The 25,312-nt window shown below is 54.5% G+C and overlaps 11 protein-coding genes across 11 annotated transcripts; all 11 read right to left on the reverse strand.

Annotated features, from left to right (window-relative positions):
- On the reverse strand, positions 1-1,443 carry JKF63_07675 (uncharacterized protein; the record flags this gene model as incomplete). The annotated part of the gene is made up of 1 exon (XM_067903606.1): positions 1-1,443. One exon carries the CDS (start codon positions 1,441-1,443, stop codon positions 1-3), a length of 1,443 nt encoding a protein of 480 aa, XP_067759087.1.
- A 2,016-nt stretch (positions 1,444-3,459) lies between these two features.
- JKF63_07676 (uncharacterized protein) lies at positions 3,460-4,110 on the reverse strand (the record flags this gene model as incomplete). The annotated part of the gene is made up of 1 exon (XM_067903607.1): positions 3,460-4,110. The coding sequence occupies one exon, from the start codon at positions 4,108-4,110 to the stop codon at positions 3,460-3,462; it is 651 nt and encodes a 216-aa protein (XP_067759088.1).
- Positions 4,111-5,073: 963 nt separating this feature from the next.
- Positions 5,074-5,739, reverse strand: JKF63_07677 (uncharacterized protein; the record flags this gene model as incomplete). The annotated part of the gene is made up of 1 exon (XM_067903608.1): positions 5,074-5,739. The coding sequence occupies one exon, from the start codon at positions 5,737-5,739 to the stop codon at positions 5,074-5,076; it is 666 nt and encodes a 221-aa protein (XP_067759089.1).
- Positions 5,740-7,290: 1,551 nt separating this feature from the next.
- On the reverse strand, positions 7,291-7,713 carry JKF63_07678 (uncharacterized protein; the record flags this gene model as incomplete). Its single annotated transcript, XM_067903609.1, has 1 exon — positions 7,291-7,713. The coding sequence occupies one exon, from the start codon at positions 7,711-7,713 to the stop codon at positions 7,291-7,293; it is 423 nt and encodes a 140-aa protein (XP_067759090.1).
- Positions 7,714-9,194: 1,481 nt separating this feature from the next.
- Positions 9,195-10,385, reverse strand: JKF63_07679 (uncharacterized protein; the record flags this gene model as incomplete). The annotated part of the gene is made up of 1 exon (XM_067903610.1): positions 9,195-10,385. The coding sequence occupies one exon, from the start codon at positions 10,383-10,385 to the stop codon at positions 9,195-9,197; it is 1,191 nt and encodes a 396-aa protein (XP_067759091.1).
- Positions 10,386-11,480: 1,095 nt separating this feature from the next.
- JKF63_07680 (uncharacterized protein) lies at positions 11,481-12,050 on the reverse strand (the record flags this gene model as incomplete). The annotated part of the gene is made up of 1 exon (XM_067903611.1): positions 11,481-12,050. One exon carries the CDS (start codon positions 12,048-12,050, stop codon positions 11,481-11,483), a length of 570 nt encoding a protein of 189 aa, XP_067759092.1.
- Positions 12,051-13,663: 1,613 nt separating this feature from the next.
- On the reverse strand, positions 13,664-16,987 carry JKF63_07681 (uncharacterized protein; the record flags this gene model as incomplete). Its single annotated transcript, XM_067903612.1, has 1 exon — positions 13,664-16,987. The coding sequence occupies one exon, from the start codon at positions 16,985-16,987 to the stop codon at positions 13,664-13,666; it is 3,324 nt and encodes a 1,107-aa protein (XP_067759093.1).
- A 1,205-nt stretch (positions 16,988-18,192) lies between these two features.
- Positions 18,193-19,977, reverse strand: JKF63_07682 (uncharacterized protein; the record flags this gene model as incomplete). The annotated part of the gene is made up of 1 exon (XM_067903613.1): positions 18,193-19,977. The coding sequence occupies one exon, from the start codon at positions 19,975-19,977 to the stop codon at positions 18,193-18,195; it is 1,785 nt and encodes a 594-aa protein (XP_067759094.1).
- Positions 19,978-21,110: 1,133 nt separating this feature from the next.
- On the reverse strand, positions 21,111-22,034 carry JKF63_07683 (uncharacterized protein; the record flags this gene model as incomplete). The annotated part of the gene is made up of 1 exon (XM_067903614.1): positions 21,111-22,034. The coding sequence occupies one exon, from the start codon at positions 22,032-22,034 to the stop codon at positions 21,111-21,113; it is 924 nt and encodes a 307-aa protein (XP_067759095.1).
- Positions 22,035-23,358: 1,324 nt separating this feature from the next.
- On the reverse strand, positions 23,359-23,760 carry JKF63_07684 (uncharacterized protein; the record flags this gene model as incomplete). The annotated part of the gene is made up of 1 exon (XM_067903615.1): positions 23,359-23,760. The coding sequence occupies one exon, from the start codon at positions 23,758-23,760 to the stop codon at positions 23,359-23,361; it is 402 nt and encodes a 133-aa protein (XP_067759096.1).
- Positions 23,761-24,571: 811 nt separating this feature from the next.
- Positions 24,572-24,775, reverse strand: JKF63_07685 (uncharacterized protein; the record flags this gene model as incomplete). Its single annotated transcript, XM_067903616.1, has 1 exon — positions 24,572-24,775. The coding sequence occupies one exon, from the start codon at positions 24,773-24,775 to the stop codon at positions 24,572-24,574; it is 204 nt and encodes a 67-aa protein (XP_067759097.1).
- Between the last annotated feature and the right edge of the window lie 537 nt (positions 24,776-25,312).

Genomic DNA, 25,312 nt, shown 5'->3' on the forward strand with positions numbered 1-25,312 from the left:
TTACTTGGCTACCTTGAGGAGGGCGCGGCGGTACTGATCTGGTACGCCCAGCTCCTCCAGCTCGCATAGCTTGCGGTCACGGATGCCCTCTAGGGCTGCCTGCCGCTCACGCGCTTCCTTGCGGACCTGATTGCCCTCTTCGATCTCCTCTTGGCGCTCCCGACGGCGACGCTCCTCGGTTTCCATGATCTGCTTCAGCAACGCTACTGAGTTCTCCATCTGTAGGCAGCGAACGCGGGCCTTGCGCTCGAGATCCTGTTCGTGACTGATCTTCTGCACCGCCAACATGCGATCGACCTCCTCCTGCTCCTGCTCCTTCTCTAAAGCCTTCTGGCGGGCGCGCTCCTTTACCTGCTCGAGACGAGCCCTCTGGAGATCGGCGTGCATGGCCTTCTCCCGCTCGGTCGCCTCCCTTTCCTTTCGCCGCTCCTCACGAATGTAGGACTCCTGTACACGGCGGGCCCGCAGCTCCTCCAGCTCTGCCTGCTTGTCCTGCACCTTCTGCTGGTTCGCACGCAGCAGCGCAATCTCCTTCTCCTTCTCACGCCGAATACGGGCTTGCTCCTCGGCATAGGCCGTTTCGCGTGCTTCCTTCTGTTTGATGTAGTCTGCCATCTTCTGCTCCTCCGCGAGCTCCAGATCCCTCGCGCGCTTTTTCAGTGCCACCTGCTCCGCATTCGTGATGGCAACCTCCTCCATCAACCGGCGAGCCGCATCCATGCGACGCAACTTCTCGGCTTTCTCTTCTACCTTTAGGAGCTCCATATGCCGACTAAGGGCCTCATGCTCCTGCTGTTGTCGTTCCAGCCGGCGCACCCGCTCCACATCGCGCTCACGCAACTGATCCTTGATCATGGAGGCGTTGCGACGCTGCTCCTCCATCCGCTGTCGTTCACGCTCGAGGTAGACTCGCTGAGCCGCCTCTGCTTCTTGCATCATGAGCGTGTCCATCTGGTGGTTGTAGGCCGTCTCCTCCTCAATGCGTTTTTGTTTTTCCAGCCGCTGAGCCTCTCGCATGGCGACACACTTCGCTTCCATAATGACTCGATTCATGGCCTTTACCTCATCGAATTCTTCGTCCAGCTTCTGCCGCGCCTTCTCCAGGTTCACTTGACGCAGCTGCGCCTGCTCAATCTCCTCCGCCGTCCGTGGCTCCACACCGTTTCGAGCCCGCTCTGCGTCAAACTCCTGCATGCGGCGACGCCGTTCCTCGCCAGACTCTGTGTGTGTGCGTGAGGCCGCCGCAGTCGCGGCGGAGCCGCTGAGGCTGAGAGGGAAGCGACCATCGATCATAGCGCGGATGATACCTAGTTCAGTCTTGGTGATGATGGTGGAGTCACCGGGTGCGCCACGTGCATTGAGCTCCTTGCGTAACACTCCATCAGACTGGCCCCGGCGGCGAGGCGGGAAGACCTCACAAGACTTGTTGGTAAAGAAGGTCATCTGTGTCTATCAATCTCAGCACGGACCCTGTGTGTATATGTGTGCGTGTGTGTGTCTCTGGTGGTGGTGGGGGTGGCGGGGGAGGAGGAGGAGGAAGAGGAGGAGGCATGCAGCTACTAAAGTCTCATCGAAAGTCGCCAACAAACGTCAAGAATGAGGGAGGGAGAGGGGGGAAGAGAGAAACAGCAGCGGTGCAACGACACGCCGTGTAGAAAAATCCGTTTTTTTACGGCACCCCCCACCCACCCCAATAAAAAGTGTGCAACACGTGAGGCGTGGAGAGGGAATGGAAGAGAGCGTCGCTCATCACCGCTGCCGAGAATCTCAAGAAAAAAGGCCCATTGATAATGCAATGGTGTTGGCCAGTGGGCGATACACGCTAAGTGCACTGAGGGGCCTAACCCCCTCCCCCCTCCCCCTCGAGGGCGTCGTGGTCTACCGACAAGACGAGAGACAGAGGGGGAGGAAGATGTCCACCACAGCCCTGGACAGAAGAAGGTGTCAACATTGCGACTCGTATGTGTCCACGCCTGTGTGCGTGTGCACCTAGCACCAATTTCTACAAGGCAAGGAAGGAAGGAAGGGAGGGAGGGAGGGGGGGGGGTGCTGATCCACCAGGTCAATCGGTACGGAGCTTCTATCGATTCCTCCTTCTTGACGCAAAAAAATCACCACAGAAAAATAAGCATCCGAACGGGCCTCAAAACACAGACGAGAAATATACGAACAAATGAAACATGTCACACACACACACACACACACACACACACGAGGGAGAGACGACGACCACAGAAAATACGAAGGAGGGAGAAAGATGAAGGCAATAAACAACAGGAGACTTGAAGAGCAGGCACACTCATACACACACTCATACCCACGAGACGAGACGAGAGGAGGGCCAACACAGACATGTAACTTCTCCACAGACACATGTACAGAACACACCAGAAGGTGACGACAGTGTCGTGCGCACACCTTCTTGCAGGTTTGGGCCTTTTAAATGTCTGTCTGTACATCTGTTGGGAGAGGGGGGAAGCGGCGATTACATGCACGAGGGGGCGGGAGGGAGGGGGGGGGGTCAGCTCCTCCTCCTCTCTCCCCCCCCCCCCACCAAAAAACAAACAAACTTGGAAAATAAAAGAGAAGCGCCTTGTCGTCAAACGGAAATGTCAAAGAGCGAGCATATACAGGACACAACAAATATCAACAACGTGAGAAAGGGGGGGAGGGAGGCTGCTGTGTGAAAGGATGAGAGCACCCCCCATGTTCGAGAAGTGATGTAAGCAAGCAGAGTGCACGAGCACGCAAAGATCACGTCGCCTGTGGTTGGGGGAGGGGAGGGGAGGGGAGGGGGGGGGCGAACAGAGGTACACTAAGCGTAGGTGGAGGAAACATGAAGTGAGACCTACACACTCACCCGCTTTCATACAAACCCAAGAGCACGCAAGCAGGAGACGCAAAGCGAGAAAACAACACGCAAAGGACTGCGTAAGAGACGTGTGGTGGGCAGGTAAGAGATGGTGTTCGAATAGCTAGGAAGTGTTTGGGGGAAAGTCCATGTGAACATGTCGGCCATATCCCCCTTGGGCACCTCCTGTCTTTGCGCAGACACCCACTGAGTGAAAGAGCAAGACTCATAGGACACACACACACACACAGACAGTCAGTCAGTTGAGCTGGGCTAAACAATGCGAACAAAAACAGACGTGCGTAAATCGAGCGGGGAAAAAAGAAGCAAACACAAACGAGTGGGGGGGAAGGACAAACCAACGACACCGATTACGCGCGCGCGCACACGCAACTACACCCGCAAACATCGCCCTCCTCCTTTCATGTGCCTGATTCAAAGTCCGTCCAAACTGAAGGGCTCCTAGTTTACAGGCACCTGTGCATGAACGGGGTTTCTCTCTGCGCTCTTCACCCTCTGACCGTGTCTGCGCTATATCGAAATGGTGTGATGTACCACCACTTCTGGCGGTGCCCTCCATGTAAACGCGACGAACGACGCGCTCATGCCTAGCAGCACTTGGTTTCGCTTTTGCTGGTTCGGTGGTGATCAAGGTTGACGCTCTGGGCGCGGCCGGCTGCGTTGTCACCGGTCACTGGCGCCTTGCCGTTGCGCTCCTTCATGTCCGTGAAGATAGACATGGTGATCTGCTGGAAGGCTGTCTGCACGTTCTCCTTCTCTTTAGCGCTTGTCTCAATGAAAGGCATGCCGTGCTGCTGAGCCCAGGCTACCGCCTCCTCGCGCGTCACCTGGCGATTGGAGCGCGCCTCATCACTCTTGCATCCCACCAGCAGACATGGAATGCCTGGCAAGGCTTGCTGCTTCACGCGCTCCATCCACTGCTCCAGGTGCATAAAGGAAGGACGGTGCGTAAGGTCAAAGCAGAGCAACACACCGTTAGCACCGCGGTAGAACGCTGTGGCAACGGACTGGAAGCGCTCCTGGCCGGCTGTGTCCCAAATCTGAAGGCGGACGCGCTTGTCCATGTAGCTCATCTGGTGCATGCGAAAGTCGATGGCGATGGTCGAGGCGTAGTCCTTGTAGAAGACATCTTCGGAGAGGCGCACGGTGAGGGATGACTTACCCACACCACTGTCGCCAATGACGATGATCTTGAAGATGTAGTCGCAATCACCGCCAGGAGCGCTGTGGTGGCTCATGATGACTGATATATATATATATATATATATATGCGTATGTGTGTGTTTGGGGGAGGCGCACAGACACACAAGGAAAAAAAAGAGGAGACGGTGCACGAGTTGTGGAGAGTGCTGCTAATCTCGTTTGAGGATGCACAGCTTCCTCGCCTGAGTACCTTCAGTACAGAGACGTCTAGAAAGGAGGAGGGGAAGAAAGCTCAAGAGGCAAAACTACAAAACCATAAAAATTTCCCGCGTTTGTGTGTGTGTGTGTGTATGCGGGTGTACGTGCGAAAGATGCAGTCCACACAGGTATGGAGATGCGATGGTGAGATAATGTACGTATTCGTGTGGAAGCAAAGAGAGCTGTGCAGGGTCCAGGGAGATTAAAAAGTGGAAGGGGAAAGGGAAGGGGAGGGGGAGGGTACGTGCGCTCGAGACGCACGTGTACGCACGCAGGCGAGGTAGGGAGGACGACGAGCACGTTTGGGTGGGAAAGGAGGGAGGGATGGAGGGAGGGTGGGGAGGTGGATATGGATGTGGGACCACAAGAAAGGGAGGGAGGATAGGTTCGTTTGCCACAGATGTGGTCATCCGTATGACTCTCCGGAAGGCGAATATGCGCTTGTGTGGGTGGAGAGGGAGGGCGCAGGTACTATCCAGCCCCAACAGGAAACGCTAACACAGCCCCCCTTCAATGTGTTTGTGTGCTCAGCCCCACATCTGCCTCACGTAAAGAAGCCGTGCGCTATGAAGCTCCTTTCACAGCCGCCCCTCCGACCCCCTTCCTTCACCAACGCAATGGCGGCAATGCAGCATGGACAAGGCAAGGCACATATTTCTTGCAGTGTGTATTCGTTGTTCAGTTGAGAGGTCAAAGAGAAAAAGTGGTGGGTGGGGGTATAAAGAGAGGAAGACAGATCGACACACACACACACACACAGAGCTGCCTCCCCCCCAAGCCCAATCCGCTGCCCTCTCAGCTCAGTCAGAGCAACACTGCCGCTTCTTTGGTTTCTTCTCCCCTGCAAGGGGGCGGCCACCAGGGCCAAGGGTGCGGCCCGCATGTCTAGCTCCAGGGTTCGCTGCCGAGGCAATGTACGTGGCGAGCTGTTGAAACGCCTGTGACACATTTGTGTTCTCCTTTGCACTGGTCTCCAGGTAACAGAGACATTTGTGCTGTCGCGCCCACGCGTCGGCCTCGCTCTTGGCTACTTGGCGATTACTGCCCAATACGATTCCCTCACCCTGATCGTCAAGGCGACTCTTGACCAGATCCAGCTTGCACCCAACCAAGATGAGCGGCGGTACAACCGGTGAGTACCGCTCTAGCCGCTCGTACCACTGATCGAGATCCTCGAAAGACGGCCGGTTCGTCAAGTCGAAGCACAGCAACGCGCCTTGGCAGTTTCGATAGAAGGCAGTCGTGAGCGTCACAAAGTCGTCTTGTCCGCTTGTGTCCCAGATTTGCAGACGCACGCACCGCGGGTTTTTCTCGAGGGTGTTGCAGTTACTGTACTTGAAGTCCATCCCTAATGTGGGGACAAGATCAGGGTAGAAGGCGTCATCACAAAAACGCGAGGTGATGTTGCTCTTCCCTACACTAACGCTCCCAATCACAATTATTTTGTATGCCAAGTCCTCCTCCATGTTTCGCTTTTTGTGTGTGTGTGTGTGTGTGAGTGTGTGTGTGGTTGTTTCACTCGTGGTCGTCGTCGCTCCGTCTCAATCGCTTCTCTACGCCACTTCTCACTTTTTTTCTTTTTTTGCACCGCCGAAGGGATCGTGTATGTGAGTGTGTAGTGGTGGGCAGCGGCTACAAGGGAGGAGGGGAGGAGGGGGGGGAATCACTGAAGGGTATGATGACGAGCCCGGAACTAACCAAAGACACACACTCACCACACAAGATAGGCCACTGCAAGAAAAAGGAGGGGGGTGAGGGGAATAGCCAAGACGCCTGCAAGACAAATAGACGCTCACGTCAGACCAGACGCGTTACACGCGTCGAACGAGAAGGGAGCAGTATGACGCTGTGAATAAACAAAGAGCGGATGGATGGATGGATCAAGTAGAAGAGTGCGGGGGTGGAGTAGCCGGCGCTTTAGGACGATCAGTGACGTGCTGCCAGTGCTGACACACACACACACACACTAACTCACAGTCGGGGTCTACTCACTTCTCGTGATAACTGGCGGTCGCCAAGGCAGCAGAAACCGAGAACAGACACTCACCCTTGTACTGTGTCTTCGTCTTGCACGCGCAGGAGCTCCGAGTTGGTTGCGCGCTTTCCGTTTGTGAGTATATATATATATGTGTGTGTGTGTGTATGCAATGTATGCCGGTCTGTATATGAAGAGGCAAAGGAATGAGAAATAAAGGCAATGTTAACCGGATGTATATGCGTCAACACAGTCCGCGTGCATGCGCGGGCGTACGTGTGTACGTGTGAATACAACAATGTTCCCTTCGTGCACGTCTTGTTGATGTGTGTATGCTTTGAGTTACACGTTGAGGGCGCCGGTGTTGCAGTGACAACGACAGTAGCGTACTCGCTCTTCAGCAGCAAAAACGAGGGGAAAGCAGATGTCGACTGAAAACGGACATGAGCAATGAGAGACGTGCTAAAATAAGTGGGAGGTAGGAGGGGTTCGAGATAGCGGACGACAGCGAATACTCGAAGGCGGTAGCGCCCTCGCCTTCGCTCCCCAGCCGTATTTTCCACGGCCAACTTCTTCAAGGCAGCGAAAAGTACGGACTGACCAACGACGATGAGTCGGGGGGGGGGGGGGCATGAAGAAACAGAGGCACACACACACACACACACACACACACACACACACACCTACACACACACACACACACACACGAGGAGGGAAGGGGGAGGGAGGAAGCAAAGGTGCGCCTCGGTTTCACCAAAAGAAGTTGACGTCAAGTTTGGATTCAGTAGCAGCTGCCGCCTTCGATTGAAGCGCACGCGCGCGTAGACACACAATGAATGCATGTGCATGCATGCATGTCTGTGTGTGTGCGTGTGCGTCCTCATACGCACGTGAGTGCACCCATTATTCGCCATTGGGACCAAAACATCGACACAAGCCTTTATTTCTTCCCCCTACCGATAGGCAGAGGGAAAAAAAAGGAATACAGCGCACATGAATTTGGGAAAAAAGGGGGGGAGGGGGGAGGGATGCACAATGCACTCTATCGATACCAGGATGGGTGCGCCTCCCCCAGTCGCTGCCGAAGACAGTGCACACGCGGTGCCTCGTATGGAGGCGAGTTCGCCAGTGTGACAACGTGGAAAGCGAGTCCGGCAAACGTGCCGAGTATCATCACAAGGAGCATCACAATACGCACCGGCGAGAGCCTATCAACGATGTCCGTGTTTGATGGCAACTGCCGCTCTCGGTAATAGGTTGCAGCCAGTGCTGGTGTGTCGTCGACAGGTCCACGCGGGGCTGTCAGGATGCAGCCGTACACAACAAAGGGGAGCACCAGGCAACCAAGTATGATGAAAAGAGTCCACTGTGGGGCCAAGTAGGAGCCGACAAGCGCGATCAGGAGAGCCACGGCAACGCTGACGAGCACCGCGAAGGTCCCTGCACCGACACCGAGGATCAACATTTGTGGCCGCAATCAGAAAAAAAAATACACGCAGAGCCCCGACTTATTAACCTCCCTCCCCCCCCCTCTGGTTTGTGTGCAGGTCTGCGTAATGTCTGCCAGGAGTGTCTCTCCGCTCCCCACGGCCAGGGGAAGAATGACTCTATGATGGTGTGAATGTACGAAAAAAAGAGGTAACCAAAACAATGTCCCCCGTGTGGGCGCGCGCAGACACACATACACACATCCACGAAGACACAAGCGTACGGCCAGAAAAATTTAGTGGAGGGCCGTAGAAAAAACGAAGTGTGGCCCCAACAACAAAAGGAAAGCTGGCGTTTGCGCCTGTCAATGTGCGTTAGCCGGTGTAGTAGGGGAGGGGGGTGAGAGGGGTGAGGGGGGAGAGATGGGGGAGAGATGGGGGAGAGAGGGGGGTGAGAGGGGGGGTGAGAGGGGGAAGGGTGACGGCGTCATGAATCAGAGATGTCTCTAGCCATCAGACAACGGGTTCAGGAGACGACACAGGCGTGGGCGCATTTTAGAGGAGGAAAAAAGGGGGTGAGAATGGGCGAGGTTCGAGTGTGTGTGCGTGTGTGGGTGGGTGGGTGAAGAAGTACCAGCCCGACACCACTCTTGAAAGTAGTGAATTCTCAGAGTTTCCTCCATGGATGCCGTAAGCCAGAGCGGCAACAGTTTGTATCAGTCTTTGTTCTTATGTAGAGGCGAGCCTTGATCGCCTCCTTCCCAAAGTAGACTTGGAACAACAACAAAAAAATGCGGTTGGCAAAGATATGGGGAAAAGGGGGAGGGGGGACAGATGGCCCACATGATCAGGCGCTCCCCTGTGTATCTTGAATGAGGTGCACGAGAGAAGAGGGTGGGCTGCGAAGGGCTAGGTACATGAGAAGACAACCTGTTCAAGCACATATGAACACAGGCGGAGAGGTCTAGAGCGGCACCAGCCTATTCAATACCGCCTCTTTTTGTGTGTGTGCGAGTGGTGTGTGCTGGTCTCACTGTGGTAGGGTGGGGTGGAAAGGGGGCACTCGCACCCTCACATGAAAAGACATGCAGAGCGCTGACATTTCTTTGTTCGGGCACCCTACCCCCTCCTCCTACCCCTCCTCCTCCCCCCCCCCTAAAAAGGAAAAATAGGTCGCGCTATGCTGGCCCCTGACGCTGTACAACCCCGCGTTGGGCATCATGGGAAGAACATCCCAAACATGAAGAGGCTATCCAACACGAAAAGAGGACGTGTGTGAACTCAACAGATCCAACCACACACACACACACACATTCACACACACAGAGGACCAACTCAAAAAAAAAGGGGAATTTTGTACATCATCTAAAAGCGGAGTAAATATATATATATATAAAGATCACACACACATACACATACACACATATACATATACATGTATATTTGAGGTACCCTGACTCGGCAACAAACGGCCGAACGCACCTGCCATTATGAGTTCAAGTCGCTACACACGCAGGAATTACAAGCAGCGATCCCAATACTTGAAGTAGTCCTCGTCTACCGCGTTTGTGTAGAGCTCGTCCAACTCTGCCTTGCGCTGGGAAGCCGCCTTGGCTTGCATCTTGTGAGTCTCTGCTAGTTGCTCACGCTCAGCCCGGCGTTCGCGCTCGCGCTGGCGGTCGAGTGCATTCGCCATTCGCAGCTGCATATGTTCCTGCTGCGACCACTGCTTCCTCTCCTCCACCTCTAACAGACGACGGCGACGAAGTTCACGGAGCTGTTCATCTTGACCAGCTCGCAAGAGAGCCTTCTGGCTATCCGTCATGCCCTTATAGCGCTCTGCCAGAACTTTGGTGCCGAGTTCGCTGACTACACTCTCACGCTCGTTGAGGAAGTCGCTGTTCATCTGGTACGCCATTTCCTCGAGTCCGAGGCGCGTGTCCTCCTCTTTGGCGCGCACAGCCTCGCGTCGCTGCTGCTCGGCGAGCGCACGATTGAAGTCCGCGCCGTTCTTCTCCATCAGCCGTCGCTGATCAGCTACTTTTCGCTCCACCTCGTACAAGCGGTAGTTCACTTCCTCGTTCAGGTCATCAAACGTTCGGTCGCGCTCTTGCTCCATCCACTTTTTCGCCAGCTTCTCGTTCACCTGCTGCTGCGCCCACTGTCGCTGCTGCAGCTGCTGCGCCGCCTTGCGTGCCGGGTAGTCGAGATCCTCACCCTCGAACTTCTGCAGCGACGACGCTCCGTTACGCGGGTCGTTGTCGCCAACGCGTGCAGGCAACTCTTTGCGCCGCGCCTGCGGGTCGTTGAGATCCCACTCGCGGCCCAACTCTTTCTTCTGAAAGGTCTGGCGGTAGTCCTGGAGCTCCTTCTCTCGAGCTGCGCGAATAGAATTCACCTCCTGCTGCAAAGCACACGCATGGCGGTCCATCAGAAGCGCTTGGCGGTCGTAGTAGTCGTCCCTTTCCTTTTCTAGCTGGCGCAGCGCCTCCTTCTCACGTACCTGCGCATCCAAGGCCTCGCGGTCGATGCCCATTTTGCGCACCTTGGGGTCTTTTAGCCGCTCTGCACGCTGCGACATGAAGAGTTGTTTCTTAGTCTTCGTGTTCGTCGGGTCCGAGGCGATGGAAGCATGGATAGCATTCGTGGCCGCCGCTCCACCGCTGTTGGTTGCCGAAAGTTGGCTTTCCGCCTGTGCTACCGAGTCCATTTTTGCTTCGCTGTGTTGGCCTGCGTGAAAAAGGAGGGAGGGGGTGAGGAAGGAAGGGAGGGAGGGAGGGAGGAGGGGGAGGGGGGCGGGCCAACGGAGAGGTACTACCGTTGTCGGGGAGAGACAACTTGTGCTCTGCAGAGAAAGAGGAAGGAAAAGAGAGGGGGGATATACAAGAGCAGGCGTGAGCACCGCCAGCAACAGCACCGAAATACAACAAAACGTTGTCGATGTGCGTTTAAGGCAACGATGTGGAGATCTTCACCTGGTGAGGAACCTCGAGGCACCAAAGCAGCAGTTCACTGATCGTCGAGGGACAACAGAAAGCCCGAGAGAGAGAGAGTGAATGAAGCCAGAGGAGGGTGGGGTGAACACAAGCAGTGGATCACATGAAGCGAGCGCTCCGCGGGCTTCTCGGAGGAGAAACGCAGGTGCGCAGAAAACGAAAGATTGAAGTAGGCAAAACAGGATTAGGGGAGGGGGCACGTGCTACGCGGCTGAGACCCACGTAAAAAAACAAAAATATCGTTTGAAATCAAGTACACACCGGTACCGAAGCCCTACAGCTCTCCTCTTGGACCACCACACCGTCCTCCCCTCCCCTCCCCTTTCTCCCCCGCACCTGCTCTCCGACTGAAGTGTACCTCCTCAGGCAGCGGAACATCAATTAGTGCAACGCACACAATGTACACATTTCTGTTATCGTTTCTCTTGTTTTTTTTTGATATGTGTGCTACTTGCTTCGGATGAGGGATTACTATGTGAGCACACGCCATCATGCCCGTGCCGCGTCTGTCGCGCTGCGTGTTAATGAGAATGTTGACAAGACAGCCTGGCAGAAGGCCCACATGCCAGCGCTTAGGCTTGCGCCTGGGGCAGGGGGAAAAAAAAGACAGGCCCGAGCACATGAGGGGAGGGAGGGAAGAAAAGGAGTCATAATCGTTGCTAGCTCAAGCAGCAAAGATACAAGCTCACCTCACACATCCGCTGCAAGAGCCAATGCGAAACCATCGAGAGAGTTTCACACACACACACAAACACACACACATTAAAGGCACACGCGCGCTGTGACAACACTCCAGTCATCAGGCCTCACTATTGTTGCTGCTTAAACTCAACTAGCGGGGAGGGCGCAGAGCACTTGAAGCAAAACTTTCGACTGTTTCGGTTGATTCCTTTGCAGTTGGGGCACGTCCACAGCGTCGTTTCCTGCCCAGGCAGAGGTGGCGGCACCGGCTTTGGCTGCTGGCATTTATGGCACAAGACAGAGCCTCTAAAGTTCATCTGACCACACGGGCAGGCCCAATCATGTGGATCCTCACCTGGCAGGGTGGGGCGGCGAACGCCAGGAGGAAGGGGAGGGGCAGGGGCACCACACTTGTAGCACTCACGCTTGGAGTGGTAGTTGACTTCACCACACTGACACTGCCAATCACCCTTGGTTGGCTCCCGAGTGCGCTGCCGACGATGACCGCCCGCTAGGCGCCGTGCCAAACACAGCGGTGTCGCGATGCAGAAAGAGCGCACATGCGTGCACACCACGCTGCTCGCCATGACCGTTTTTTCCACGACACTGTTTGCTGTAGGGTGCCCAAGGGCACTTGTGGCCTTGTCACAGGGCCAGCGCAGGCAGCGCCTCCCTAGGCGCATGTTACCTTGCAGCATAAGTAATGGGGGAGAGGGGGAAGGGGGGGGGGAGGGGAGCTGCCCTCGAACTCCTTCGTTCGAGCCAGCCTATGGCGCAGTGTTTTTCTTCTTTTCCCGCTGTGTTGTGCCCCTGTCGGCTTTGTTGCGGCGTACCTTTACTCTCCTCCACCTCCCTTTAGCGATACTTGAGTGCTGCGGGAGCAATCAAGAGAATGAAAGGGAATGGATAGAGGGCAGGTGATACGGAATCGAGGCGTTGCGCGTAAGTGTCTTCTCCCCCCCCCCCTCCCCTCTCAGCCTCCCTTTTGTCCTACACGCGGCAAGATCAAATCACACGACACCCTGAGGCGCGTGCCGTCCGTGTGGCGAGGCGCCGTACAGTGAAAAAGGAGTGAGGGTCTGAATGTGAAGGAAAACCACGCCTGTGCGTCAGAGCCAAGGCGTCCGAAGAACGTGAAAAAGAAAAAGCCGAGGAGGGAGCAACCGCATGGAACTTCGATTTACGTTGACCTTGTCGGCGTGGCAAAACAATGTCGCGATGGAGTCGCAGGTCGCGCGTGTGTCGATGGCAAGTCAACTTGCTGCTTCCTCCCTCCCCTCCCTATCTCCCCTCCCTCTGGCAAAAATGTCCCAACTGGTGCATATGAGCACAGCATTGTTGACGATGTGCGAAAGGGAGAGGAGAAGGCAACGAATATACGCAATGGGTGAGCACACAAAGGCCAGGGATGGAGCGCGGCAGAGATGCGGACGAGCCGGTCGCAAGAATAAGACATGATTCAGAGAGCCAAGAGCTGGAGGAGGGGGGAGCTGTGATCCCAGGAGAGTCCAATCAAAGGAGAATCGGAGCAGCAGCCCACAAACCTCCGCTTATCCACGTCAGCCATGTGCCCCACTCGACGGAGCAAAGACGCAAGAACGCCAAAACTGTGCAGCATCGCGATATGTTTCCTCCTCTCTTCGAGTGACCGCTCCCGTATCGCCCCCGTCCCCCCCCCTCTCTCTCTCATCTCTTGAGCACTCACAGCTAAACAGACACGCGCATGCATGTGCGTGGGAAATGGCAAGAGAGAGAGAGCAGAGTCGCACCATCTCTCCTGCACCTTCACCCACACATACTCCCCCCGCCTCTCAAATTCTCTTTCACAGACAAGAAACAGACTGGGGGAGGGGGGAGGCAGGCCCCCTTGTAGAAACACAGTTTAGATTTCCGCTGGTGTTGTTGGTCACCCTGCCGGTGTCACGGTAAAGAAGAAGAGTATGAAAGGGGCGAGGGCAAGGGAGGGAGGGGCGAGAAAAAAGGGGGGGTGGTCACCTTCCATCACCCTCCCCCCCAAAAAAAAATATATATATACTGTGTCTGTGCCGTCACGAGCCTCCGAGCGCGCGCCATCACACCTCACAGCATAGGGAGCGCTGTGGACAGAAAAAGAGGGCCCCTTTTGGGCAGCCCCCCTCCCCATCCGCCATCACCACCACCACCACCACCACCACCATACACTGGTGTCTGTGCACAAGACACCGAATACGACACGAGCGTGTTAAGTCCACGCACCACCCCTTACGTCTCCCCTAAGCGTGTTGGCCTGGCACGTGGCCCTGCATGGCGTGCCAGCACCGTCGTCAAGGCCTTAGAGTGATTCCCTCAGCGTGCCTATGAGTGTGTGTAGTGCGTTCGCAAGCTCATCCACTGTCCTGCTGGTGATGTCCCCGTTTGCAGTGACGTGGCGCTGAATATCTGAGAACTGCGCTTGCAAGGTGTGCATAGCAGCCGGCGTTGTGGCGCGAGAACAGAAATAATGCGCCACCTCGCCTGCAGCGTTGCCCTCGACGTAGAACAAAGGAAGCAGCAGCTTTCGCATTCCATGATTGTCGACGGCAACGGAGCGCTCCAGCGCGCACGTAATGAAGCGGTGAAACACCATCGGGTCCGCCCGCAGGAGTGCCGACTTCATGACACCAGCCTGATGGAGCTCCTCTACCGGATACGCCGTGCGCACCCAACAGCAGTTCACGAGGCGGTCCATAGCCTGCAGTGCGTCATTCTGCTGTGCGGCCTCGACAAGGTTGACGCTAGCCGGGAAAGCGAGTGACTCTACAAAGCCAACAACCCTGAGCACCTCCGGCGGTGACTGCTTCGCCCAGAAGTCGTGGAAGAAACGTGCAGACAGCACGCTGACCACCTTGATCGCAGCTGCGCACACCTTCGAACGCGCAATGCACTCACGTATAGGCAACCTGCACAACAAGCCCCATACGCAGGAGAGCAGGTTCGTTAGCGCCGCATCTTCATAGAGCTGTAGCACCCCCAAGTTGCACCACCCGCCATGCAAAACGTGGTGAGCGGCTGAGAGGACCAGACGCACCACTTTCCATCCCCACTCCACCAATTGCGGTGATGGGGTCTGTGCGCTTGATTCCGTAGCGCTACCCTCCAGGGCAAGATGGGCCAGCGGGGCGGAGCGCACCACCACATGGCTCACATATCGAAATATATGTACAGCCTTGGCGCTCTGTGGCCCAAATAGAATCCGCTGGTTCTTGTTAAGCGCCAGTTCATTCACCAGCTCTAGGAGCTGGGTCACAGTCTCCTCGCCGCAGCTGCTCTCATGAAGTACGGCGTCGGCCATGGGATACAGAAAAGGCTCAATTATGTCCATGACAACTCGGTAGGGTCGGCGCTCCGTACAGCTCAGGACGCCGTGCATATCACAGAGCGCCAGCGTCAGGCGACTAGTGCTCTCCGCACAGCAGTCGCCACTGGCGGCTCCGTGCACTGCGTGCGAAATCCGCGCCAGAACCGGCTCCATGAGGGTGTTGATGACAGAATCCGTGAGGGCGGAGGCGTCGACAAAGCGCACTTGCGCCACGCATCGAATAAACAGGTACCGCGCCTTGAGTTCTCCCGGGTGCTGCAGTGGGGTTGGGATAGACTCGCTGTGGAGGTTCATCAAATACGCATACGAGTGTGTCTCCTTGAGCAGCCGCAAGACACTAGAGGTCGAGGTCCATTCGTCCAGCAGCTGCAGCACCTCCACACGGACCTCTTTGGTCACGTTTGTGGCGTTGAGTACCATCCACAACGCCTGGACCGCGATGTTCAGAAAGTGGGCACCAAACTTACCTGCAGGGTCCATCTGCCCACACTGCCGCAACTGGCTACTGAGGTGCTCGACAAAGGCGGAGGTTTTACGGTTGGACACCACATACACCGACACAGTCTTGGAAAGGATCGCGGCGAGAACGCGCGTGGTGGCTGTCGCGACATGTCCCCGAACGCAGGGGGGTACGCTATCAAGAAACCTGACGTGCGTGGAGAAGCGCTGAAGCAGCACAAGGCTGTGCAGAAGTATGGTAAGAACGTGGACAGAGCCTCTGTCGATTGCGCCATCAGAGTTCAGTGCGGCGCCCAGCAGATGTAAAGACCACGCAACTTCCTCGATGAGCACGATGTGATCACCCGAGACAGCTGACGCGTTCGAGCGCACGTGTGTGAACACAGACTGGCTAACTTGCTCTGAGTTGACCTCGAGCATTTTCCAGGCCTCCTCGCCGCACCCCATCACGATCTTCATGACAAACTCACTTTCAAGCCGTGCCCCCTCTTCGTCGTCGTCCAGTATATACTGGACTGGGATGCAATTGGGGTTCGCCTGTCGCCCCGGATCGCTGCCGCTGCTCATGAACTTGACCAGCTCCACCGTGAATGTTTGTACGCGACTGTGCAAACATTCGAGGTAGCCACCAATTACCTGCAAACCACAGTACTGCATCTCCGACGTATCCTGCATGGCGTAGGATGTGGCCCCGATGAGGCGCCCCCACACACTGAGCAGGGATAGCATTGAAGTTGAAGCGTGCTTCCAGTTCGCTAGGCACTTCCTTGTGAAGCTACAAAGAGACCTTAGCCACGGCGAGAATTCTGCCAGCTGCATGAGCTCACTGAGGTCGCAGTTGGGCTTTATTCGATTGAGAAGACGCGCAAAAACGCTGAGCGTCTCCTCGTCCTCCAGATGGAGGCAGCGCTCCATGGCGAGGTGGGTCTGTAACAAGATTATCGAGTACCACCGCGGGCGCAACTCAACATCAGTGAAGAATGATTTGCGAAGACTCACTAAGGAAGTCAGCACCTCCAGCAGTGTGTGCACCACGTCTGGCTCCAGGTTTGGAGTTCGATACAAATACCACAACCGGTCCATCAATTGCACGTCCAGGATGTCGGCCGCCCAGTTCTCTGGATATGTCACCGTCACCGGATTCTCCTCACCCTCCACTTGGATGGTGTCGCACGCAAAGTCGAACTCGAGCACATGCTGCACTAGTTTGAGGCCGGCTGCAATGAGAGCAAAACTGCTTGGTCGCACCTCCTTCACGACTTGCACAGCTAGCCGGAAAATCCTGGGGAGGTGGGTGTCACGAAAAGACCTCGCAATGCTCACGTCGCTGGCAAAGGTGTTCATACGCCGCCCACTAAGCGTGGTGACGAGGTCGGAAAGCATCTCGCAGCCTACGCGCAATCGATCATCTTGATCACCTGCTTGCATCGAGGAGGAGCACGACGCGCACACACTTGACGGCATCTGAGCCAGCGTCTGGGAGTAATGATAGCCCCGCTGCACGGCCACGCACACCAGCTGGCGCAAAGCTACTTTAGCTGCTGCGCTCAGCACGGCATCCCGGAGACAGAGCAGCTCGTAAACGCTCAGCGTAAACTGCGTCAGCTCGTCCGCATCACTAAACAGTGTCTCCAAACACTCCGATGTGGCACGGGAAACAAACGTTATAGAGTAGACGCTGGTTGACTCTCGCAGTACTGCCATCAGCAGCTGCAGTCCGATTTCGTCGATGATGCGGCGCCATCCATCAACCGTCACCCTCAGGGTGGCCCCCTTATCCCCTGAGTAGAGCTTCAGGCAGAATGCATCTACGTCATCTATTCTATTAAACTCTGTCATTCATCTGCGCGATCCTTGATGATACCTTTTTTTTTCCTGTTGTGGTGGGGGTAAGCAGTACGTACACACGCACACGCACACCGCGTTAAATATTGAACGGAGGAGATGAAGAGGAAGGTAAAAAATTGGCTGAGAGCGTGCCGAGAGAGCCACCGCCTGACAAAAACAGCCCACCCACCCGCCGTGCGCTTGTGCGTAGGTATGCCAGTCTCTGCGTGTGTATTTATGTGTGCGTGCGAAAAAAAAAATGTATGTATATATATAATATATATGTATAATATATATATTATATGTATACACTGCTGTGTACGAAAGTTGCCACGATAAGAGGGGTGGTAGGAATGGGGGAAGGTGGTGAGACAAGTGTAAGTTGCGGAGAGAAAAAAAAGTTACGAGAGTCAAAAGAAAATTTTCTGAGAAAAGATTTCGGGGAGGACGGAGGGGGGGGGGGCGAGGAAAATGCTATTCCCGTCTGAACAGGCACGCACACAGACTGAACAATGCCAAGTGAACGACACCACGACGTGAATGACTAGATGAGATAACCCAAGATAACCAAAGAGGTGTGTGTATGTGAGTGTGTGTGTGTGTGTGTGTGGCCGACAGCACAGACTCTCCACCCTGTGCGACATCGACGCAGCAACTACTTTTGAATGCCATTGATGATGTTACCTTGCCGCAGTACATATCCGCGTGTGGTGCCATCCCTCGCCCATCGGAAACAAAGAGCTCCCTTCTTTGCTCCCCCGTCAACAATCCACTTCGTGTGTTCTCCTAAACAGCCATCAACGCCATGTGGCTGGACTTGGGTGCTGCAAAGCGCACTAGAAAAAAACAAAACAAAATTATGTACAACGCAGTGAGCCCCATAACATCTAGTAGTGCTGTTTATTGTGATAGAAGCAGCAACCACGGGAACTGGGAGAAACACGGATGTGAGAAGCAGTGAAAAATAGTCGCTTGACTGTACACATCAGGTCGGTGATGCCCCCACATACATCACCATTCTTCACATCTCCCTGAAGAGCTGATGTGTACCCTGAGCACCAAAGCTCTCAGCAATGAGGCCAACAGAGCGGAGAAGAGGTGGTGTGGCAGAGGCCACGGAAACACACGTGGCAGAGCATCACACACACACATCGTCTGCCTCTTTATTATATGTTTTGCCCCTATCGCAGGTTTAGTGAATGGACACTTCTGCCTCATTAGGAGAACACCCCTCGCAGGGGATTTCCTTCGCTGCTCTGCAGAGCAGGTGAAATACGGTATCCACGGGTCGCCACCTCTCGCCCATACGGTGTGGTGTGCAGCCCAGCAGCAAGTAGAGCGTGAAACAACCGCACACGTGGGTCCTTCATAATCTGCTCATCAGAAAAGCCTGTAATGGACGGTCTTGTGGCTTGGGCTAGCGTCATGTACTGCTCTGTTTGCGCGCTCGAGGAAGTGGCCCTGAGGAGACGATGCGGATCGGCCTCCACACCCATATGACTGTCGACAGAAGCAAAGAAACGCTGCAGCGCCTCCTGTTTCTTAGCCCGCAGCGCAGAGAGCTCTTGCTCGCGCTTCTTCTGCTCACTTTGTCGCTGCTCATCCAGCTGGCGCCGGTACTCAACCCTCTCTTCGTTGCGGCGCATGCGCATTGCTTTCTTTTCCTCCAATTCTTGCGCCCGCAACCCCGCTAGTTCCAACTCCTTCTGTCGCAGCGCCGCTCGCTGAACCTCGTACGCCTCGAAAAGACGGAGGCGCTCTTGGAACTCCTTCGCACGCTTTGATTGCAGCGCCTTTTCCTTCGCCGCAGCCGCGGCTTTGATTCGCTCCTCTGCGCTCTGACGCTGCTGCAGCACCGCTTCGTACGCAGCGCGGTCCTCTGCGAGATGTGTATGGCGCAGATTTTGCGCGGCTACACGCTGCCGCGCAGCCTCTGCCTTTTCCTGCCGCTGTTTTGCCGCCTTCTGAGCAACGAGAAACGCAGACTCGCATGAGGACAAAAGTGAAGCGCTTACCCGCTGGAAATCGGACACAGCCGCCTTCGACAGCACCCGCGCTTTCCGGAGCGCCACAGCCTCCTCTATGGCCACGTGAACTTGAGCAGAAGGCATTCCAGGGTATACAGCCGATACACGCTCTGCCAAGGCGGCCGCAGTACCTGCTGAGATATCGAACTGTCGTGCATGCTGGCCCATTTTGACGATAAGCCCCACAGTCCGAAGAACATCTGGCGGCGTTGCGACAGCCGAAGGAACGTTGGCATCCTCGATGCGGCCCAATGCCTCTTCCTCTGCATTCTTCAGAGCTTCCTCGAAGGCATTGCGTAACTGGCATGCAGGGTGATAAGAGTCACAGAGCGCTGTAAATGTCAACTGTGACTGCTGGACCGCAGCACGGCATTCGACGACGGCGCTTTGGTGTTGTTCGAGGCCCGCAGAGACCGTGACAAGCGCTTCCATGTCCGCTTCGCACTTCTTCAGCTCGGTCACAATCCACTCGCGAATATCAGCGGCTCGATCCGCCGCAGCTGCATTGCTACAGGTATTGTGTGGCCGTTGTGAAGTAAGTGTGTGCCACAAGGCACCAACCTCTGTCAGCTGCTCGGAGACTAAAGCCTTCAGCGCGGCCAGCTCCAGGCAGCGGCGCTCACTATCCGGATCGGAGACGGTGTCGCCGAGGCCTCCCACCATCGCATCCAGAGCTGCTTCACAGGCTTCCTGCTCGGAATTCAAAGCGTCGCGCTCTCGCACCCATTGGGCAGCGCGGCGACCAGCCTCCGCGTCAATCTTCAGCTGCCGAACTTTTTTCTGCAACGAGCTCGCTGCTTCCTTCCGCTTTGAGCTTTTTTCCCTCCACTCCTCCAGGACGGCCGCCTGCGTACTCGCGTCCGAGAAAGCATTGGCACGGGTAAAGCTACGCATGTAGAACCCCTTCTTGTCCTCCAACACGATACAAGCAGTCTGTTGCAAGACGGTGCGAGAGCTACAGAACGGCACCGTCATACACACCCAAGTAAAGAAAAACAAAAAGACGCGGAGAAGATAAAAGTTAGTTGGGGTAGAGATCAGTTGCGCCACGCATTCTTGTTTTTGTTTGGGTCTCTTTCACCGTTCACTTCAAGTGTTTGTGTCCTGTCCCAAGACATCAATTTGGAGGGCTACCGGGACACAGAAGAGGTCGATATCTGAGCTCTGGTAGATTGTTTACCGGGAGAGCCCTTGCCTACGGATTCAAGTAGTAACAACAGATACAAAAAACCAGAGCAGTACAGAGCCGCATGACAAACAGGAAAAAAAAAAACAAGTGCTTGCATCGAAGAAGAAACGAGGAGCGAAAAAGAGAGAAAAAATGTTGTTCAAAGATGAGCATGATGCATAGCAATGCATGTTCCCGTCCTCTACCCAGTGACTAGATTCCTGTTGGGGTGGAGGAGTACACCAACCTGACACCTTTTCAGTCGAGCCAACGATATCCCCTTGAGCGCGGGCACAACTGTTAATGAGAATTCTGCTATGATCTAGCCATGATTACGTAACCCCACACACGAATAGGCAGACTCGGGTACAGCTCTCCCTTCTCTTTCCGTCACCCAAGGATCCCTGTCGTACTGGGCAGTCAAAGGAGTGGGTGGGAGAAGCAGCAGCCGCTCACAGAGACTCGATATTCCTCGGAGTCCCAAATGCGTAGACGCAGAAAATGGGGGTGAAGAGACAACAACTGGTTGGTGAAGCCGGACATGGCGATGGCAAATACGACTTTGACTCGCACCTCATCGCATCGCTTTCTTCAATCAAGCAGCAGCAGCACCACCACCACCACCACCACCACTCCCTCCCTCCCTTCTCCATTCACGTCGAAAGCCTTTGAAAACCCAAAGAGAAGGATGAAATGGGAAAACAGGAAGAAAATCAAGCGGACAAACGAGCGACATGCCCCGTGAGGCAAAAACTTTTTGTGCTTTTTTTTCAAAAAGAATGGAAGGCGGGGATTGGGGGGATGGGCATGGGCATGGGGATGGGAAATGTTTCGTTGTATGACGACGCCAGTACGCACCGGCAGCTTCTTCCCCGCACGTACTCATACACCAAAGAGGGGGCCCTGCTGAGTATGTCCGCTGACAGGGGCCGTGCTCCAGCTAGTCAAGTCGTGACTTTTTAGGATGCAGTTGAACCTTGCCATTGCTGGAAAAGGAGTAGCTGCACCGTCCGGAAAGTATTGCACGGCTTTGCTCTGTAAAGCCCTGCGGAGCCAGCTTTCGTAGCTTGTCCCTCGCCGCTGGGGAGGATTCGCAAATGTTGCGGATCGCAAACTCAGCCCATTCTACCATGCCTGGATTCTCCTCGTCAATCTGAGTAGCGGACAGAATGTTGAACAAAAACGTGTCGCGCTCGGCCAACGCCGCGCTTACCTCCAGGTTATTGTGCGTAAAGTTAGCGATGAGGCGCATGCACTCGGTCTTGAAACCCTCAGGAAAGTAGCAGAGCTCGTGATCGCGCTCCATACTAAAAACCTTTTCGAGGTAGTCAAGTGCATTGAGATCCAACATGTATTTCTGCAAGTTTTTGCGAAGACTGTGGTGGGCAAGGAGAGCGGAGGAGAGAACCTCGAGGGAGAGAAGCGACAGGTGACACCCTCGCTCGATCCACGCAAAGGAACCTTCGGCCACTTCTTCTACACTACTGTTTCGGAGTACATCAGGGGACGTGATAGACTGCAATGAAGCAAGCTGCGAGGTCGGGGAGTCTGCTTCCCCCCCCTTGCACTTGCGTCGCCGCCACTCCAACAGCGTTTGGTCGTACACAGCCCTTGCAGTTCCTAAAGTTAAATCTATCATCCGCTGCAGCACATGCATCAGTTGCGTCATTGAATCAGGCTTCCTCTCGCCACTTTGGTAGGCAGCTTTTTCAGCAGCCTGCTCGTACTGGAACTTGAATGCCATACCACGCAGGCTGTCGAAGCTAGCCAAACAAATGGAGAGGACATCATCGACTTTTGGACCAATCTTTGCGAGCTCCTCCTGATTAACGTCGGCAATTCGACCTTTCGAGGAAACCGCCATTGACGTTTGTTCTCGTTTTTTTAAATAAGACCGTTCCTGTGTCGCTGTGTTTGTTGCAATCGAAGATGGCCTTTTTGAGGGAGTGAGGGAGGGAGGGGAGAACGGTGAACGCAAATTAGCAACCAAGGAAGCAAACCAAGCTAAATAAATGAACCAAAAAATGTGAACTATGTTACAGAGTTGCTCGTCCAGAGAGAAAAAAGAAAACACACGGGCACACAGGCACAAGCGTGCGAGGGGATGAACAGCCACAGCAACTGACCAAAATATACACTTTCCCTGAATTTCGAAAGTCCCTCTCTGAAGGAAACAAACAATAACAAAAAAAAAGAGGAGTGTGCGTGTAAGTGTGTTTGTTGGTTGGTTAGTTATAATGTGGTGCAACGCGACGCGATGCGATACAGGCAAACACTGCGTGACAAAAAAAAAGATGACCAATAATCGTTATGAAATAGACCATGTCCGAATAATAATAATAAAAGCGATCAAGAAGAACGGGGTGTAAAAGTGGTGCAAAGAAGTGCGCTTAGAGTCCTCCAGGATGGGGTCAAGACTTTACGCTCATTTGAGACATCGAGACAGTTGACAACATAAGCCGACGTGGGGCTAGGGCTCACAAGCCGAGTGCCGAATAATTCAATCTACAACAGCATGCAAATGCTCTTGAAGCCAGCATACAATAGCGCACGCATCCGGCTTGAATACAGTTTTCTCTTTAGTTCGTTTTTTTTTCTTCCTCCAGAAAGAAGTGAATCATCCTCATCAAAGTGCACACTACAGTGTGTGAGTGCATCAAGGCTGCACGACCCACACGGTGGGGTAGCCAAATAGCACCCACTCCCTGCTGATATTAAGTCACTTGCGACGGTGAGCACGTGTGCACCATTTATGGGATGGATGGAGGTGAGAAGGTGACGAAAACGTACACTATCCGGCCCTTGGTGCCGACTGGTGAAAAAGCCCGGGCGATCTGCGTACCTGGAGGGGACAGCGGTTAGGGAAGATGCGGCGCTCTGGCGACTGGATTGGCATTGCTGCAACGCGAGCGTCCTGCTGCTGGGCGCCACACGATCGGCGCGCGAGTGAAGCCGAACGTCCTCGGTTAGAAGTCGTGTTGTCCGGCACAAATAGTGTCACCGTAGAAAATGTGTGCAGTGGATACGCTCTGTGCTTCACCAAATTGGTGCTGACAAAGAACACCAAAAAAAAAAAGAAAGCACGTCCAAATTAGTGAATCGAGTTTTTTTCTCCCCTGTCCGTTTTTCACACAAAGGGAGGCAGATTAGCGCGAAGCAGACACTCACGTCTTCCACTAGGTTTACGCTCACCGAAAACGTGAACCTACGCCTCCAGGATTCCTGCAAGTATCTGCCTGAGAACCGGCACCCCTGTCTGTGTTGTTCACCTCCTCTAGCTTCACCCCTGAAGGGTTGGCCTCTAGAAGGGCACGGCCAGGGCCGTCGATGTAGTATTTGGGGTTGGGGCAAGATGGCACCTCGCAGTAAATCGGTGCACAAGCCACCCACTCGCCAGCAGCACGGAACCTGTGTCCACAAGGACACTGCCACTCTCGCTCCTCGAAAAGCTTGTTTGTCAACGCCTTTGCTTGATTCCACGCTTCAGCAAAGGTAGGCGATCCTGCTCCGGATGAAATGGCAACAGCGCTTCCAGCTTGCGACCCGATGCTTCGCCCAACGATCGTCTTCAGTTTATCAAAAAAGACCATTGACTATGCGTAAGTCCCTAATAAATCTGAGATATAAAAAGCCAGATGAAGCAAAACAGAAATGAGGTAGAAAAGAGAAGTCGACATGTAGGTCCAAAGTCACTAAATCTGGCAAACAGCAGTACACCATTCCGCACGCATTCGACCAACCTAACCACCTTCAGACTACGGAGGAATTGCCGGCATTTTGACTAATTAAAACCCCCGCTGTTTTTATTACAATCTACACGACTCTATCCCCTCTTGATAATATAGTAATTACCTCAGCAGAGTCTTTCAAGGGCCCCAGCCCACTCAGTGAGAAAGCTAAAGAGCGTCGATACCTGCCCATTTCCAACTACCTCTCACGATGGGTGTCCTTGTGTGACGTGGCGACGTTGCAGGCCTGCTACGCCGAGCAGGTGTGTCCCGCCCATGTCATGCGTGGAGGTGCGAGGGTGTCTGGAACGTATACCACCCATCCCTCGTTGCCCAGTGGTGGGCGAGTCTGAGTCACCCCTGATGGATGCACTGCGTTGTGACCGAGGTGGTGATGGGGGTGGCTGAGATGCGACTTGCGTACCTGGGGCGGGCAGTGGTTGCGGCCAGATGCGGCACTCTGGTGACTGGGTTGGCATTGCTGCAGTGCGCGTGTACCGCCGACACCCACCACGCGATCGGCGCGAGCGAAACACGGCGACGTTGAGTGGAAGTCATGGTGCTGAAACTATTGAATAGCTTGAAAGAAACACAAGAAAGTTGTCATTGAACGATTTTTTTGATGAGAACCCTGTGCACTGCGAAAAACGAGAAAAAAACAGCGATCCAATAATCATTTTCGAGGGCCCCCACGGTAGGCCCCGGGGATAAGAAAAGCAATTAAGTCTTGCGTCTTGTTCCACGCCTGGCGCGCGCTTTGCTTACCGATGCTGATTATCGAGATTTTGTTTGATGTCACTTTGCGCCTCGGCTCGGCGCGAAGTGACTTTGGGTCAATCGCATAGGGATGACTACGTATCGCCGAGGTTAGTCGCATTGTATGCAACCCTAGATTAGAGGACAGCTCACAAAGCGCTGAAATTCCCCTCAACTCCTTCGGAGGAGACTAGAAGTGCAGGCACCCCCGAGACGAAAAAAGGACGATGAAAAGGGCGAGGAAATACATGACGGCGAACCGCCTTTTTTCTCCATGCTAAGAGCTTGCGAAGCCCTGCCTGGCCTCGCGAAAAAAAAAAAGAATTGCAACAAACCACAGTGTTGTTGGTTCTTTGACATCCTCTACACAGCCTCCTGAAGGTTGACTGTTATTCAATGAGTCGAAACATATAGGCGCGTCAGGAACATCAGTCATGCGAAGCTTTGCGGTGGAGTAAAATAATGGTGAGTTATGTGGAGAGAATGAAAACCACAAGAGGCAGCGGACCTTGCACTTTATTTCCTATATCCGTTCATGCTCTGTTTTCTTCACACTAACTTGCGGAACAGTGATGTATACCTCACGCTCAGCAGCCCAAGGAGACGTATGGCAGGAGAAAATACTCACAGAGTCCAAAACAAATGAACTGAGTACAGC

This window comes from Porcisia hertigi, chromosome 10, assembly GCF_017918235.1.
Source record: "Porcisia hertigi strain C119 chromosome 10, whole genome shotgun sequence".
NCBI classification, from domain to species: Eukaryota; Euglenozoa; class Kinetoplastea; order Trypanosomatida; family Trypanosomatidae; genus Porcisia; species Porcisia hertigi.